Source organism: Astyanax mexicanus, chromosome 1 (genome assembly GCF_023375975.1).
Source record: "Astyanax mexicanus isolate ESR-SI-001 chromosome 1, AstMex3_surface, whole genome shotgun sequence".
Classification (NCBI taxonomy): domain Eukaryota; kingdom Metazoa; phylum Chordata; class Actinopteri; order Characiformes; family Acestrorhamphidae; genus Astyanax; species Astyanax mexicanus.
Genome location: NC_064408.1, coordinates 30,454,752 through 30,473,300, shown reverse-complemented (window position 1 = coordinate 30,473,300; position 18,549 = coordinate 30,454,752). Strand labels below are relative to the sequence as shown.

At 37.3% G+C, this 18,549-nt stretch overlaps 2 protein-coding genes across 11 annotated transcripts in view; one reads left to right on the top strand and one right to left on the bottom strand.

Annotated features, from left to right (window-relative positions):
- zswim7 (zinc finger, SWIM-type containing 7) overlaps positions 1–18,549 on the bottom strand; it is a 161,581-nt gene that overhangs the window by 8,550 nt on the left and 134,482 nt on the right. The window lies entirely within an intron of this gene.
- The window catches only part of specc1 (sperm antigen with calponin homology and coiled-coil domains 1), a 205,231-nt gene that overhangs the window by 127,504 nt on the left and 59,178 nt on the right, over positions 1–18,549 (top strand). For all 8 annotated transcript variants that reach the window (XM_049476111.1, XM_022665301.2, XM_022665303.2 and 5 more), the window contains 4 exons: positions 2,873–2,973; positions 3,204–3,276; positions 5,779–5,905; positions 12,045–12,147. In XM_049476111.1, coding sequence (XP_049332068.1) covers positions 2,873–2,973; positions 3,204–3,276; positions 5,779–5,905; positions 12,045–12,147 — 404 coding nt within the window. The remainder of the gene's footprint in view (positions 1–2,872; positions 2,974–3,203; positions 3,277–5,778; positions 5,906–12,044; positions 12,148–18,549) is intronic.

Sequence of the window (18,549 nt, the reverse complement as noted above, 5' to 3'; positions counted from 1 at the left end):
CACAGTGAAATCTGTCGAAGTTGGGGTATATTAGCAGCAAATGAACAGTCAGTTATTTAAGTTGATGCTTTGAAAACAGGAAAAATGGGCAAGCATAAGGATCTGTAACACTTTGACAAAAGACAGATTGTGATAGCAAGACAATTGGCTTCCAAAACATCAGGCAGATTTTGTTAGGGGTTTTCTGGTATGCGCTGGTCAGTACCAAACATCTGGAATACAAAATGTTATCCAAAAAAGCACCTTTGAACCAGTAATAGGATCATAGGTACCTAAGGCTAATTGATGTGATCCATGGACTGTGTGTCTCTCCACTTTTCCTCCAGACTCTCGTCCCTTGATTTCTAAACGAAATATAAAATTTACTGATGATCAGTGATGGTTTGGAAAGACATGTCATCTGCTGGTGTTGATCCACTGTTTTATCAAGCTTAAAGTCAGTGCAGTGTTTTCCCAGAAAAATCTTACAGAACTTCATGCTTCCCTCTGCTGACAACTTTTATGTAGATGCAGATTTCATTTTCCAGCAGGACTTGGCACACTGCCCACACTCCCAAAAGTACCAATTTGTCTTATATAATATTCAAATTTTCTGAGACACTGATTTTTGTTTTTTCATTGGCTGTAACCCATAATCATCAACTATAAAAAAAATAAATAAACACTTAAAATAGATCATTCTGTGTGTAATACATCTATATAATGTATGAGTTTCACGTTTTGAACTAAATTACTGAAATAAAGTAACTTTTCAATTATATTACATTTTTTGAGAGGTACCTGTAGTTCACTAAGTAGTGGTGAAACACAAGTGAATTCGGACACTCCCTCATCATTAACATGTGGCCGCTCTGGTCACTTAAATATGCACACCTGAAGGGCTGAACTGTGTTTAAAACTCCATAAACACACGAGCTGAGCTCTGAATTAAAGTAAGTGAAGCTCTGAGCTGATCATGAAGTAATTTATCTCTCTGACTGTTAAATTTACACTGTTTAGAAACATAATCCTCACATTAATGAACTACATGGAGAATAATCTAAAATTAACAGCGTGCACCGGCTCTCAATGTTGCCAGATTGCGTGGTTTCAGGCAAAATTTTGAGTTATTTCAAACATTTTCTGGAGAAAAGGATGTACAAAGGAGGATAGGAGGACAAAACTACCAAAGGTTAAGACTTTAAAACGGTGTTGTAGATACTGTAATCAACCTTAAAGAGACAGAGCTTTTTGTCCCTGCTGATGGAAATTTGAAAAAGCAGTGTTTGTGTGGGTTATTAGATTATTGTGTAAGATTATTTACTTCTTTCATTGCTTGCAAGTTTATTTTTATGTACTGTAATTACCTTTCTGGTTGCATTTGGTTCATGTGTCTTATCATTCAATACACAAAACACATATATAATACACACATACAGATAAAATCATTTTAAATGTTGTTTCTTTGTAATTAGTGATATTTAAGATATTTTATTTAAGATCATGTTGGAATAAATCCTGAAATACTCTTGATATGCTGAACATCAGCTGTTTTGTTTTTGAGTGGTTTTCTCTGCATTTTAGTGGATTTGAAACACGTTTTACCTAGTGACTTGGTTTTATCTGGACACCAATGTAACAATCTGGCAACCCTGATGACTTACTGTCCGCTATGTTTGTTTGGCTGTCTGTTGCTTAGTAGTGAGACTCACAATGCATTTTGGGACACAGTCAGCTCACGTAATATGCAGCGATGTTTACTTTAAATCCTGGTGCATTATGGGAGTTTATAGTAGCCTCAAAACAACATTACAGTTCCACTTTATGGTTTTGATAAGTACTCAAGAATACCCTAAATAGTAAATAGGAATAGGAATTTCGTCACAGCCCATGTGTTAAATGGTCAGAATAGGGGAACTACTCAATATTAGGTAATATTAGTGGTGCTAATGTTATGGCTGAGTGTTGTATATTTACCAGACTCTCTGGACTGACTTACACCTAATTTTGCTAAGCTAAATAAGCTAAATAACCTGTGAATTCAATTATTAATAGTAGGCTATAATCAATACAACAGTAGTTTTTAACCCCCTCCTTGAGTAACTAAATATTTTACAGGGATCACCTGTATTCCTGCAACAGTAATCAACATTCAGATTATAATTTGATTTATTTTAACTTTATATGCTATATTTAGGTTTGTTTTACTTTAATAAAATACAAACACAACACCTGAACATGTAGTTTAAAGCTGCCAGTATTTTAAATCCTGCTTTGTCATTTGTTGGAACAATTTCCTATCAGTGGAGAACAGCTACTAGCCACAATATGTTCTCCAAAAACATCTGTATCATATCAACCTCCATCTATTCATCACATTGCTGTGCAGCAGCCAGGAAGGGCTGGTCTGATCACTGCGGCCAGCAGTCGCTTTTATAAGCTCAGCCTGTCTTTTTGTTGGAGCAAAACTCCCACAAAATAAGGAGGGAGACAGAGAGCAACTCTCAGCATTCATTTTGGAAAGATGACACGTCAGGCTTAAAGAGCTTATTTAACGCTCTTGTAAAAACAGTGACAAAGTGGGTCATTATTAATGCCTGGGACTATTCATCTCAGAAAGATGTAATCATACGACCTTTACAACGGCCTGATGAAACACAGCCCATAGGACCGTCTGACCTCAGACACTTATTCATCCATTAATCAGCCAGTAGCGAAAAAGGCGATAAAATAACCCATATCATAAAAATCAGACTCAACTAACTCAACTGAACTGCATTTCAATCTCTAAACCATTTGCAGCTGAACTTTGCATACATGTGCTCTTCATCACACCAGATACTTTTTTTATTGCCACTTTTATGGAAAATATTGAGCCAAATATTTCTTTTAGATGGACCTGGCAGTGCAGTGCAGATGCATTCGTCTCCCAGAAGCCCATTAAGTGGAATACCGGTCCGCACTGCTCCTGCTGCTGCTGTCTCGCCCATACAGGTACTACAGAGCAGTGATAATGCTGATAGATCTCTATATATCATATAAAATGACTATTCCTTATCTTCTTTTACATACACAATTTGTGAGATACCACTCGCCTATTACCTACAGTTCATCTACTTCACTGTTAGCTGGGTATAATGAGTAACTGCAGTGCACCTGGATGTTGGGAGTACCTGATAATCTGGCAAATATTGTTACTGAATTGTTGTGTATTTATGTTACAGAGGCATTCAGGAATCAAGCCACTGTCTAAAACTTTGGAAAGAAGAATCAACCTGGGAGATTTCCCACACCCAGGTACTTTACACTCTTACAGAAACCGTAAGAAATCGTAATCTATCCTTTCATACCAAAAATAAAACAGAAGTAAAAAGAAATCAAGAACATGTGTAAAACAAGAAGCATATAAAAATACATATTAAAAGCATATAATATAATTAGAGATAAGAACACGTTGAGTAACGTTTCTTAAAGTAAGAATTTCAAATGAAGATCAAATTAAATCAAATCACTGCTGATGTTCATCCAAAGTAGAGGTGTACAATAGTTTTTTTGTGTCATAGACTATTCAAAACACATTCTGTGGCAGTGTTCTACATTATACTTCATATAGTTTAATAACTGATAATGAAATTTGACTGTGTGTAAATGGTTTACTATGGAAAAGGTGCATTCATTTTCTAACAAATACATTTGAATTAAATGTTAAATACGTATGATATAAATTAAATACTAATATTTATTATGTATGATCAAGTCGTTTGCGTTCACGAATTGTTTTATCTGCACATTATGCAGTTGTTTATGATCGCAGGGTTCCCTGTGAGCTTGACATTACTTACGCCCCCAGCAGGACTGATCACGCAATGTGAGACGTGACTCAGAGCCGGCTGTCTGTACTCATGTTATATGTCACTGGTGGGGCTTTCACAGTAAATTGCCTCAGTGCTGAAATAACACTGTCTAACTGCTCAACTCGTATTAAATTAAAGGCAGACTGAACACAATAGCCTTTATTTTTTTTAGAGTTTCTGTAAAAAAACAAGTGCAGAGGGGACACTGCTGTGGAACATTAAAGAGCAGCCATTTCAGTAGAATGGATAGAGACAATAATAGCAAAATAATATTCCTATCAGCAATATTTGCTGCTACTCTCATAACTATAAACTCACTACCTCAGTAACTGCTGTGATTATATCTGTTCTATATGTTACAGTATATTACACATCTCTGCACCTTATCCTGTTCCTGTGCAAGTGAAATGCCCCCAAATACCTGGATTAAGGCTGCAACGATTAGTCGATATAATTGACAATGTTGATTATTAGTACCGAATTACACAAAGAAACTTGGTCTGTGTCTCCGAAAGTGCCCAAACACAACAGATTACATATTTAATCACTATATATCAGTACTCTTCTCGATTAAACAAAATGTGGACATTTAAATGCCTTTTAAATCTCATGTTTAGCTGTTTCTCTGTTGTTTTTAGAGATGGAGGAAATAATGGCAGAAATAATCGTTGACTAATCGACTAATTGAAAAAAATATCATCAGATTAGTCGACTACCAAAATAATCATTAGTTGCTAACCTGGATTCATGTACAGTTTATATATTAAACACTTAATGTGGTTCTAATAATATGATTATTCAGGGTGTCCAGAGTCCCATGTTCTTCAAACATTGCTATAGTCTTCTCCTATTTTTAGGCTTAGACCTGGCATTTTAAGGTATACAAGTGCTTTTTTAAAACAACCAATTTATATATTTTTGTCTTTAATAAAAAATGATTAGTCAGACAGTCATCATCAACCACTTACACACACACACCTAGTGCAATTTTAGACATCTCCAATTCACAAACTGGACACTATGATGTATGAGTAGTTTTATTTTAGTGCTATTACTGACATTATAATTAAGCAATAATACATGAGAGGGAGTGCTATAATGTGTAGTATTGGCACGAAGATGTGAGGTCACAGGCAGAGCAATGCTAGCCAGCCACGGTCAGCGATAATAAATGCCACCCGATAGCGGCTTACTGAGGAACCCTGAGTGTTCCAGTAACACACGGGCTATAATCCGATATACTCACCTCTGAATGGCGAAGGAGCTAACGCTGTGGTTAGCGGCTAATGCTAATCATCCTCCAGCCTTGGTGCTGGAGAAACTTTACTAAATCTCTTTTATAATGCTGCACTTCAGCTGGGTGGCTTTACTGCACCTTACAACCTGACTGGTAGAATTCATATATACATTGCACTGGATTATAAGGCACACTGACGATTTTAGGGAAAATTAAAGGAATTTATGTGTGCCTTATAGTCCATGTAAATACAAAGTATACTCACAATGCATTATGTAACAAAAAAAAATGATGAAAGCAGCAAAAAAGTGATGATATGTGTACCTTTGCACATTACTTTGATCACACAGGCATCCCAAAACAAAACAAATGAATAATGAATGATGAAACTACCAGGGAAATTACTTTTGCTCTTTATCAGATTTACCTCTACTTAACAAGTATAAAGGCCAGTCTGAACAAACCAAACTACCTATAAAAAACAGTACACAGAATATATCCTGAGAGCGTCTGTCATTATACTGGAATCATTTGATATGTTGTGGTTGTCCATGGGTTGTTTTCAGTACTGGAATGTTCTAGACTCAGGTTTATTAAAATGAAAAGTCCACATACAGATATCCAAGAGATTATCCAAAAACTTATCCAAGCTGTTCTCTTACAGTATCAACCAATGCATATCTCTCTCTCTATCTCTGATTCTCTCAGGTGACGAGCTGAAGCCTTCGTCTCTCATGAGAAAGAGTCCATCCCTGGAGTCGGTCATTAAAGCTCCATCAGCACTAAGCAACAGAACCTCCTCCTTCAGCTACAACCGTGCTAACAGCAAGCTGAAGTAAGCCAGGCTCATTTACACTGTATGTGGTGTAACACACTAGATAACAGCCCATGGTAAAGTCCTCTGAGAGAGGCTCAGGTGACTCACACTAAAGGTAAATGGGCTTATTTAGCAACAGAACGTCAAAGGAATTATTATTTGAGCTAATTAGACACACACACTTCAGCACCCCTGCTCTCAAGTCTTTTATTGTGTTCATTTCCCATTATTCCCCACTAGGGACACTAAAGTACCAGCTCATTGATTGTGCTGAAAGCACTTTTTTTCCAGTGATGATGAAACTCACTCTCTTGTCTTCTGTGTCTCACACAAATCAATGTGAATACATGAGACACTAAACATTATTGCTTTTCACTAATTTAACTGTAGCCATTTAGCATCATTTCTTTATTAGAAACTAATCTTAAAATGAATCATATTGCTCCACCTTGTTGTGTACAGGTAGAATCTTTACCTCTTCTCTTACTTGACTATTTTTTTAAGGATGCACCAACTTTTTTATTTACTTTGCCACTTTTGTCATCATTAATTTATAGAAAAATCACCATAAATGAATTGGCCCAAATGTGTTTTTGTCTTGCTTTTCAAAGGAAAGGCTAATCTAATATAACTTATACTGTACTTTTTATATTGTCATCTTGTTCTTGTTATCTAAGAGCAGATCAAGTTTATAGCTGCATAATTACATACTCTTAGAACTAATATTACTATTATATAGAGCTGGGCGATACATCAATTTAACGATTGATTAGAATTTACAGTTAAGGACGATGTGTTTTCTCTCAGTTTAAACTTCCACTACCTCCCTCCCTTATGGGCTCTTGAAGTTCAGAGTGACCCACCTCTTGCACGCTTGCCACACACACACACACACACACAAATGAACAAATAACACAGCGATTATGGGAAAGCTGGAGCTTTTGTGAATTAGTTCGGTTTTGCGGCGACGGACGGAGACCAAACAAGTCCTCGCTGTAAATATGTGTTTCAAAGCGGTTGCTTCTATAGGGGCAGCACAACAAATTAATTTGAAGTAATAATAGAATAGGAGAACTAATGCAGCATTAGCACACCATCAGAGTAAAGCAAACAACTGTCCCTGACACTGCCTACAACGGTGTGCTATATGATAAGAATGGGGCACGATGGATTCATTAAGATCAGGGGCGGATTTGGAAGTTCTGGGGCCCCAAGCAATGTTTTTTTCCTGGGCCCTGAACAAATAGATTATTTTGTATAGCAAAATGCAATATTGACTCTGACAACCTAGCTGTCTCAGGTACATCATCCTCGTCAGGACGTTTCATTTTTTGCTGCTGCGAAAAAAATGGTGTGCTGGACTTCCTTTCCTTAATTTTCTCTCTTTTTTGGGCACTGCCGGGATAAGATTGTAGTATGCTTGTGCCGAAGCTACCTTAGTCTACCTCGCCTAGTTTAAATTAAAGAAATAATGCGTTTCGTTTTTTTTTTTTGTCAACCTTTTGGTCAGCAGGGCGGCCCCTGATTCCTGGGGCCCCAAGCAATTGCGAGGTTTGCGTGGTGGTAAAATCCACCCCTGATTAAGATGTTGAAAGTTTTAGACCAGACATATGTGCTAATATGCTGCAAATACTTTGCTGAAGGTGCCTCATCACAACTATATAACCTGCACCAACGAATCACTAGAGAGCTGAAATCGCATATTGTCATTTTCACAGCTTAATAACCCATGAATGGCTAGAATTTGGCAAGAAAGAAATCCTACCACTTCTAAAACCTGCAGCTTCATCACTTTCAATAATTATCTCTCTCATTCTGTGGCTTGTTTACGGCTTTATTTCTGTTTTCAGTCACAAACTCACGTTCTGAAGTATAATCCAGAGTCAGTCTCTAAGTTTCTCCCTATTTACAATTGTATGGTCTGCCATCTCACCTACAAGCTTGTTTCTAGTTGCACTTGAACCCCAAAGAAAAAAATGAAGTGAAACCAAAATAAAGGTAAACCTAGTTTTCCAACATTCCTTTGTCATCTGCAGTTTGATTTTTAGTAGGGGAAAAAATAGATTAAATTGATTCTACTATTATACTTGCTGTTCTGTATCAGTCTGAATCAGTGGTTTATAAATATCCCATACATTTCACCCCAATACTAACACCCAGGCTTGGTAGTGTTGAAGTCAAAAAATCTTAGAGGAAATCTAACCTTAATATGACCAAAGATTTATTTTCTCTTATTTTATCCCCCTTTTCTCACCATTTCAGAAGACCAATTACTCAGCTCACTCCTTAGTCCTCCCCCAATCACTAGCAATGCTCCCAACACTAGCATGGGGAATGCTAGCACACGCCTCCGCCGATACATGAAGTCAACCACTCAATATGACCTCAAATAAATAGTTCATTGTTCAGGATAGATTATTCTGCATTTTTGCTTATTTATGTTTATTGTTATTTCACTGAATCAATAGTATTTTTGAATAGTATGTATACAGTATAAATGAACCCAGTAACACCAACACCATTCTGCCTGACACGCTTACAGCAGTATCACACACACATGCACTATTACATCAGTATCACCGTTGTGCTGAGAGCAGTCCACCACCCAAATGACGTCTGGTCAGAAACAGTTGGACCCCAGTGATGAATGGAGTGGAGGGGAATTGACAGCTTTTAGGCTACACCAGGGGTGTCCAATCTTCTGCACAGACTGCAGAACAAGCTAGATCACACCTGTTTCCTCTTCTTTAATCAGCTGTTCTCAGTCTTCAAGACATTGATCAGATGTGCTGCTGCTTGATTGGAATGAAATGATCCTGCAGCTTCACTGGGCTTTCAGCTCACGGTTAAGATTTGACAGCTACACCGCTATACAGCTATATAGTGGATCATATGAGAAAACCCACAGAAAACCAGCCATCTCTAGCTGTTCATACACTAAAGGAAAATATGTGATAAACAGTAGAGTCAACTGAAAATTATTAGGACATCCAGTGAAAACCTTTGCCTTGTTTAATTTCTATACGTACACTTGATCTTCATTTAAACAGCGTTGAGTATTTCACATAACATATATGTATATACATGTACAGCTCTGGAAAAAAATAAGAGAACACTTAAAAATGATGAGTATCTTTGATTTTACCAAATTGAAAAGAGGAAGATGGATGATCACAAGCCATTAAACCAGGCTGAACTGCTTGAATTTTTGCACCAGGAGTGGCATATAGTTATCCAAAAGCAGTGTGTAAGACTAGTGGAGGAGAACATGCCAAGATGCATGAAAACAGGATTATTCCACTAAATATTGATTTCTGAACTCTTAAAACTTTATGAATATGAACTTCTAAAAGCTCTGCATATTGTTTGATATTTCAGCCATTTCTCATTTTCTGCAAATAAATGCTCTAGATTACAATAATTTTATTTGGAATTTGGGAGAAATATCTGTAGTTTATAGAATAAAACAACAATGTTCATTTTACTCAAACATATACCTATAAATAGCAAAATCAGAGACACTGATTCAGAAACTGAAGTGCTCTCATTTTTTCTAGAGCTGTATATATAAGGCAAGAGACATGTGGATGTGATTTTTGCCAGAGTCAGTTGTTTGTTTATGGCCAGATGATGCCGGTCACAATCGTAACCAACCACTGCACTGTCCACTGTGGGTGGTACATCCCACAATGTATGATGTATTCTGGGCACACATGTAACACCCTTGAACTGAGGAACTTTAAACGGCAACAGAACTTGAAAAATGACTGTTGCATCCTTTCTATGAGGGTTTTCTCCTCCTATGCCATCACTGTTGGCCGGCCACTGTATGTAAGTAAGTTATGGGGTGTCCTAATTTTTTTTTAAATGCATATGCATGAGTAAGAGAAATGAATGCAGTTTTATCTAAGCACATGACCCAGACACTACACGCTTAGCCCCGTGTGTCTGTTTTGTTCACAGTGCTTCAGAAAATACATCCGATTAGCATCTAAAACCACCATGAAAGGCCCTCTGTGTGCAGAGTGTGACCTTAGTGCAATGCCCTCAGTGTCTCCCACTCTTCTCACGAGAGTCAACAAACTCGCACACTCTCACACACACTGATTATTTTTCATGCTGTGTTGCAGACTCCTGCACTCTCACACTTCCTGCACACTCGCTCCCCAATAAACAAAAGTAAAGATTTGCATTGTCTGCATGCAACACACCTGTTTAAACACACAGCGGCTCTGAGCAGAGATGGCACCCATCAGGTACGAGCCGGATCTGATGTTGATTTAAATAACAACAAGTCTAGGCTATTGTTCAAATCTTGGTGTAATAAACACATACTTTTTAGGCAAAATAATAATTTTCTAGAGGAAAAATATCAATGCACAGTTAATATGTGTCATTTGATAAACGTTATAAATAAATATGGCATGAATGCAAAAGTGTGGGGACATTAGAATCTCAGTACTTAGCAACACCCCTTTTGGGAAATCTCACAGTTTGCAAACACTGTTTGCAGCCAGCTAGGAGCTTTCTAGGAAATTTCATCCACTCCACCACCATTATTCAAGGATTCACATACTTTTCTCTGACAAACATACAGCTCTGGGAAAAACAAAAGAGACCACTTCAGTTTTCTGAATCAGTTTCTCTGATTTTGTTATTTATAGGTTTATGTTTGAGCAAAATGAACATTATTGTTTTATTCTATAAACTACAGACAACATTTCTCCCAAACTCCAAATAAAACATACTGTCTTCAGGGCATTTATTTGCCTAATGCCAACACTGGGCTAAAAGGGTTAAGTTCAGTTTCAGCAATAGTCTGATTTATTAACCAGATAATAACTAAAGCTATAAACAAACGCTGTCTTTGCTAATGCTCCATGTTAAACTGTTTCACACTGTACTTGGTATGTGCAGCGTTCACTGCTTGCTCTTGTGCGACCCCGTTTACTACGCTGCACATCCTGATATAAAAACTGTGTTTAAAAGCGCAGCAGCGAATTTTTCATGTTTGGCTTCACACTGCACAAATACATGCACTGCTCTAGAAAACTGGACCTTGTAGTTGTATTTTAGATAGCTCTGACCAATCAGAGGAGTCAATGTGCTCGCGTGGTTTATTGTTGCATATTTCAGTGCATTTAGTTTTATGCCTTTGCAGAAACAAACCAAACTAAGAGGGGGGAAAAGCTCCAAGTAAACAAACTCATCAACTGATTCAGACCAGAGAAACAAACCACAGGTGTGAAACCACAGGTTGCCAAACATTCACACAAAGCAATCCAGACTGTTCTCATACAGAGTTCCCCAATGGTGGAACAAACTACCTTCCACTACCAGATCAGGAGAATCTCTCGCTGTCTTTAAGAGACTCCTGAAGACAGAGCTCTTCAAAGAGCACTTACTCTCCTAAACACATCTAACAAACTACCTTCTACTACCAGATCAGGAGAATCTCTCGCTATCTTTAAGAAACTCATGAAGACAGAGCTCTTCAAAGAGCACTTACTCTCCTAACACCTCTAACTAACTACCTTCCACTACCAGATCAGGAGAATCTCTCGCTATCTTTAAGAGACTCCTGAAGACAGAACTCTTCAAAGAGCACTTACTCTCCTAACACCTCTAACAAACTACCTTCTACTACCAGATCAGGAGAATCTCTCGCTATCTTTAAGAAACTCATGAAGACAGAGCTCTTCAAAGAGCACTTACTCTCCTAACACCACTTTCCTTCTTCCCCTCCTTCACTTCTCTATCCTATTATTTCCCTTTGACCTCCTTTAAGCCCTGTCTAAAGATGTTTTTACCTTTAACTTCTGTTACTTTTTGTACTTCACTATTGTAAGTCACTTTGGACAAAAGCGTCTGCCCAATGTAATGTAATGTAATGTAATGTAAAAACACTCTAAATTCAAAATAATTCATTTTTAATATCAGATCAGCAATTCAATCATTTAGTCATCCATTAATGTATGTTAAGTATACACACACTGAGTCTCCCCTCTTGTTTTTCCTGCAAAAGCTCATAAAGTCTGTCTCATGAATTCAAATAAACATCCCTCGAGTGCACAGACGCATGCACATGCACAGATGCAGTGTGAGTGACCGCATATGTATGTGTGTGTGTGTGTGCGTGTTTGTCCCCTGGTGTTAGTGTGGAAAGAACAGACCCTCTGGCTGCTCTGGCGCGGGAGTATGGGGGATCTAAGAGGAACGCTCTACTGAAGTGGTGCCAGAAGAAAACAGAAGGCTATCCGGTAAGGAGCACAGGCCCTGACCTCCCGTCCACTCACATCACCCCAATCCCTCGCTTTCTCTCTCTCACTCTTCCTCTTCCTCCATCCGTCTCACTGTCACTGCCAATCAGCGGTTTTATTCTTCTTTTTTACAGAAGAATTTATTGCAGACATATTTGTTCAGTCTCCTGATTTACAGCACATCACTTGGGATCAGTTACTTCAGCTTATTCCTTTTAAATCACTAAAAGAGCGCTTTGGCTTTTATGCCAGTATCTGCTGAATCTGTCACATAAAAGCATCACAGACAATAATTTTAAGCTTTTACATTTGTACTATACAATTTTATTATACTATAAAAAACACAACACAGAAACTCACTGACAGTAGTCAGAAAATATCAGCCAGGTTGCTAGTAGGGTTGCAGCGGTAACCTTTTTATCAATATATCATGGTATGAAAATTGGTGGTTATCAATTATATCTATATGTATATAGGGGTTGGACAATGAAACTGAAACACCTGGTTTTAGACCACAATAATTTATTGTCCCAACGGACAGTTTTAGTGGAAACAGGAGAGTTGAGGTGCACAATGAATTCTGCGTGATTTGGGCAGCCGTGGTTTTATGTTTTTTGATACAATCCGAGTTAGCACCCGAACATCCCTTTCAGACAGCTTCCTCTTACAGCGTCCACAGTTAATCCTGTTGGATGTGGTTCCTCCTTCTTGCTGGTATGCTGACATTACCCTGGATACCGTGGCTCTTGATACATCACAAAGACTTGCTGTCTTGGTCACAGATGCTCCAGCAAGACGTGCACCAACAATTTGTCCTCTTTTGAACTCTGGTATGTCAACCGTAATGTTGTGTGCATTGCAATATTTTGAGCAATATTTTGTGCTCTTACCCTGCTAATTGAACCTTCACACTCTGCTCTTACTGGTGCAATGTGTAATTAATAAAGAATGTCCACCATTCTGCTCCAATTTAACCATGAAACCTCCCACACTAAAATGACAGGTGTTTCAGTTTCATTGTCCAACCCCTGTAAATATATTTGCTTATTACCGGTATTGGTAAATAAAAGCCAAGCAAACAGAGAATCTTCCTAACATATGTGTGTCTCCTTTCCACACTGGCTGCCCCACAGTCTCAACAATGGGTGCCACACTCAAACACATTTGGAAAAGACAGAGTAGCGAAACTCACCAACACTGTCAGCAACTATCAGCAAGTAATACAGCTTAGAAAAATGGTTAGCATCACATCTAACATGTATTCCTTTAAAATCTCCTTTCAAAGTAGTTGATGTGCATTCAAATCCACAATCAGCATGATAAAATGAATCAATATGTGCAGTTGAAGTGTCCTGTGTGCTACTATTATATATCTCTATCCCTGTGTACAATAAGCTTAGTGCTGTTCTTATTGTTGGTGACATTGTCGTCGTTTCTGCACACATTCAGCTCATATCAGGGCTGATAATTGTTTGATCTGAGTAAAGGTAAGTGCAGTGTGAGGTAGATTTCTCAAATTAAAAGTGTTATTTTTTTCACTTTGTTAGATCTTCTAATTAGATAATTAATTTAATTACTTAAACTCCAGATATGTTGTGTATTTATTCATTTTCTTAGTTTATCTCATTCTCTTATCCTACACACTCCTAGTGACTATTCTGACACTAATGCAGCCCTTACAGATTTGACTGATTAATAAAATTAAAGATTTTTAAGGTTGACACATTAGCTAGAAAAAAGAGTTAGAAAAGGTATTGGGAGTAAGCAGTTCAGTTCATGCATATTCTTTCTAAAAAAAAAAAAAAAGAGTGTGTCTTTTCTGGGTTCTCCTCAGCAGCAAGGTGCAACTAGCCAATACAGAAGAAATGACCAGATAATGATGGGAAGAAAATCTCTCTCTATCTTGTATGGATGGAACAAAATAATTAACTATGAAATTGTGTGAAATTGCTCACCTCGAGGTCAGAGCTTGGGGTCCATGTGATTGAGTGTACTTTGTGCCACAAGGTTTCCTGTTTAAATTGCAGCTGTTTAAATAGGACATCTATTTAAATCTAGATAGGTAACAGGGTTATTATAATTTGTCATTTGTTATGTAAATGAAATCATTTTTAAATAGTAGTGTTGCTTCAGATGATTAAAAAACATATTACTGCTTTTATTGAGTTTTATATTTTATTTGTTTGTTGTTGTTTTTAAGTATCAGAGATTCAAGGTCAGATGTAGTTTTTGCAATGATTAATTTGCACACTGCTTGGTTACAAGTTTTAATTTAACACGTTCTTGTAATGTAATATGTATTAAAAAAGAAGGAATGCAGTGTTTTATTTGTGTGTTTTATTTAATAATACTATTTAATTTCAGTTTGTGCTGCATTGATCATTATCATTTGAGCCTTTTCAACAAATAACCATATATTAATAATTCTTCCCTGTTTGGGAGAAATCAGTTATTTTCTTTACTGTTGTAAGTTTTTTAGTGCCTTCATTAATAACAGAAGATGTCTAAATATATGTAATAAGTAAGTATCTATAATTAAAAAGTAACTATTGTAACATATTTGTAAATACTAATAAACACATTGGTGACATTAACTGGAATTGATAAACAGTTCTCAGGTTTAAAATTCTTATTACTAGTGATTTATTAATTTTCAAATTCTGATGAGCTAATAATTTGTTAACATTTCTAAATATGAATATCAATGCTGATAACTAATTGTCGTGTAAACATCTGATGAACTTATGCTTTGTTCACATCTACTTATCATTAGTTTAAAGTATATTAATGAAAGTTATTATAAAGTGTTACCGTATATTTTAGTGTAATGTGAAAAAAAAAAAACATTTTTAGTCTAAATAAAAAAAAACAATATCTGACCCCCCCCCCCCCCCCCCACAAAAAAAAGAGAGAAATGGATAAAATATGGTTATTGATTTATTACAGTTAAAGGGAACACTATTTCCGTGCTAGTTAACATCTACGTCAGTGGTTTACGTCAGTGACAATAATCCTAGTATGTATGGGCCATGCATATGACGCCGCGTCCTGAGAAGGAATAAAAATACATTTGTGTGTGTTCTGTCCTGATGGTTTGCACATGTGCAGTTTGTGCTTGCGTAGGCGTATGGAAGCGATAGTTCCCATGTCTCCCTGCGTGCTAATAGCCTCTGTAGGGCCCATGAAAGCCTGGGGGGATTAAGGCTGAGGCCCTGCTATACTCATGTGTGAGAGCTAAAGTGTTTAGCGCCCCTGTTAGCGTCCTGTGGTAAACAAAAATCACTATAGGAAAAGCTCTACCATGCTTCCTTGCTTCCTCACTTCAGATACTTGACATTACATTTAAGGGCAGATGAGTCCTGTTTTACAGCTTTGGAAAACATTAAGAGACCACTTCAGTTTCTGAATTAATTTCTTTGATTTTGCTATTTATAGGGACATTTTTGAGTAAAATGGAAATATTGTCATTTAGAGCATTTATTTGCAGAAAATAATAAAAAGGATTCAGAGCTTTCAGACCTCAAATAATGCAAAGAACACAAGTTCATATTCATAAAGTTTTAAGAATTCAGAAATCAATATTTGGTGGAATAACCCTGGTTTTTAATAACAGTTTTCATGCATCTTGGCATGTTCCCTCCACCAGTCTTACACACTGCTTTTGGATAACTTTATGCCACTCCTGGTGCAAAAATTCAAGCAGTTCAGCTTGGTTTGATGGTTTGTGATCATCCATCTTCCTCTTGATTATATTCCAGCGCTTTTCAATTTGGTGAAATCAAAGAAACTCATCATTTTAAGTGGTTTCTTATTTTTTTTCCCAGAGCTGAATGTGTATAAATTGTTTGTAAATCAACATTTTTGCTAAAAAAAAGTAATCTTCAGACGCCAGACATGTCTCGACTGGTCTACCTTTGATATAAAACTCACTCTTCCGATTGTAAAGGTTTCCATTATGTTCTTGACTCAGCGTATAAACACTGTGTTTGAAGATCTGATGATCTAATGGCTCAAAATAACATCCTTTCTTTGTGAGAAATAAGAGAGAAAATAAATTCTAGACGGGTGACTTTGCATAATGCAAGCTGGCCAACAAAAGGTTTAGTCATCCTGAGCTACGGAGAGTCTGTTCTTTCGTAACGCTGAGTCACTACCATTTAGTGGACACACCAGATGCCTCTGCGTAGCAAATGTTTGACTAACATCTGCTGATGCTTATATGTCGCATCATTCCTTCAACCATTGTCTGTATTTTTCCAGCATGATGAGGTTTCTCAATTCGTGGTCTGTCTTCACAAAGGATCTTAATATAGAAACTTGTGTGGATCTAGACTGAAGCAGGCTTCCTTTGTGCTTCACACACTGTTGACATCATTTATAATAGGGACACTTCTAGTGTCTCCATCATTTCATTTTCTTTAATTCGTTATTAACGGCTCCCACCCTCGAACTAGAACTCCCACATCACACATTACTACCAGTGCTGGGATTTTAAGGCTAGTCTGTGCTTCCTCGATAAGTTAAGCACATCACACACAGTGCAACATCACTGCACAGCTTAACACGCTTGGAGGAGAACACTAACTGTCTATTCTGTTTGTTACATAAGCAATGCCTTCATTTGGGTCAGTAATTACCTATTTTTATTATGAATAACTTTACATCGAAATGTACAAACCTTTAAAGTGTCTTTTGCACATACATCTTTTATAATTTCCCTTTTTATAATTCAAATTGAGTGCTGTTATAAAGAAAACTCATAGGGAGAGCCAACAAAGGCCAGATCTGAGTTGATTTTTTACACTTTACCTGTATAATTAAAGAAAAAAAAAGTGTATCATCACATACAATTCTTTTTGGAATCAGAGTACTCCATTTACTGCCTGGGATAACATAGTGTCTGCATTTCTCGTTTACCAACAGAAAAAGTGCCTCATTCTGTGCAAATTTTAAGTCATGGTTGAGCTTTCTCTGTTCTCAATGTTGCTTTAATTTTTGTGGTGACTGAACTGAACAGTCTCAGACCACTTGCAAACCTGCATGCGTCACCACTGCTAGTGTGCTGAAGGGATTTATAATACATTGCAAATTTCAACTGTAAAACCTATCGACAGAAAGTCCTACCTTTCTCCTCAGATTATATACAGTCATATGAAAAGGTTTGGGCACCCCTATTAATCTTAATCATTTTTAGTTCTAAATATTTGGGTGTTTGCAACAGCCATTTCAGTTTGATATATCTAATAACTGATGGACACAGTAATATTTCAGGATTGAAATGAGGTTTATTGTACTAACAGAAAATGTGCAATATGCATTAAACCAAAATTTGACCGCTGCAAAAGTATGGGCACCCTTATCATTTTATTGATTTGAATACTACTTTTTACTGACTTACTGAAGCACAAAATTGGTTTGGTAACCTCATTGAGCTTTGAACTTCATAGCCAGGTGTATCCAATCACGAGAAAAGGTATTTAAGGTGGCCAATTGCAAGTTGTTCTCCTATTTGAATCTCCTCTGAAGAGTGGCATTCTGGGTTCATCAAAACAACTCTCAAATGATCTAAAAACAAAGATTGTTCAACATAGTTGTTCAGGGGAAGGATACAAAAAGTTGTCTCAGAGATTTAACCTGTCAGTTTCCACTGTGAGGAACATAGTAAGGAAATGGAAGACCACAGGGACAGTTCTTGTTAAGCCCAGAAGTGGCAGGCCAAGAAAAATATCAGAAAGGCAGAGGAGAAGAATGGTGAGAACAGTCAAGGACAATCCACAGACCAGCTCCAAAGAGCTGCAGCATCATCTTGCTGCAGATGGTGTCACTGTGCATCGGTCAACAATACAGCGCACTTTGCACAAGGAGAAGCTGTATGGGAGAGTGATGGGAAAGAAGCCATTTCTGCAAGCACGCCACAAACAGAGTCGCCTGAGGTGTGCAAACACCCAAATATTTAGAACTAAAAATGATTAAGATTAATAGGGGTGCCCAAACTTTTTCATATGACTGTATTATACCTGGTAACTTGGGTGTTGGCACATGCAGTGCTTGGCCTGAATGTGAAGCGAGTGTTTGGGTCAAAGTCAGACCTAGGCTGAGTCCCATTTCTAATTTGTACCCCTATTCCTTGCTGCTGGTTAACTAGTTAACTTTAGGGCATCTTATGTCTTCAAAAAAGGGGCAGGTGGGGCAGCAATTGATTAATATTTCATTCCTTAATTTCTTTGAGAGCTAAAGTTTTCATTTATTTATTTTTTTCCCCCATTCCCCCTTAAATGATGCAGTCTCTGCTGTCTGTTGCTCCAGTTTAGGTGGAACAGGAAAGTTAGCTAGCTAACTAGCTACTGAGATGAACTACTACTAATTTTTTTAAGCTTGTTATTGAGAAAATATCCATAAAAC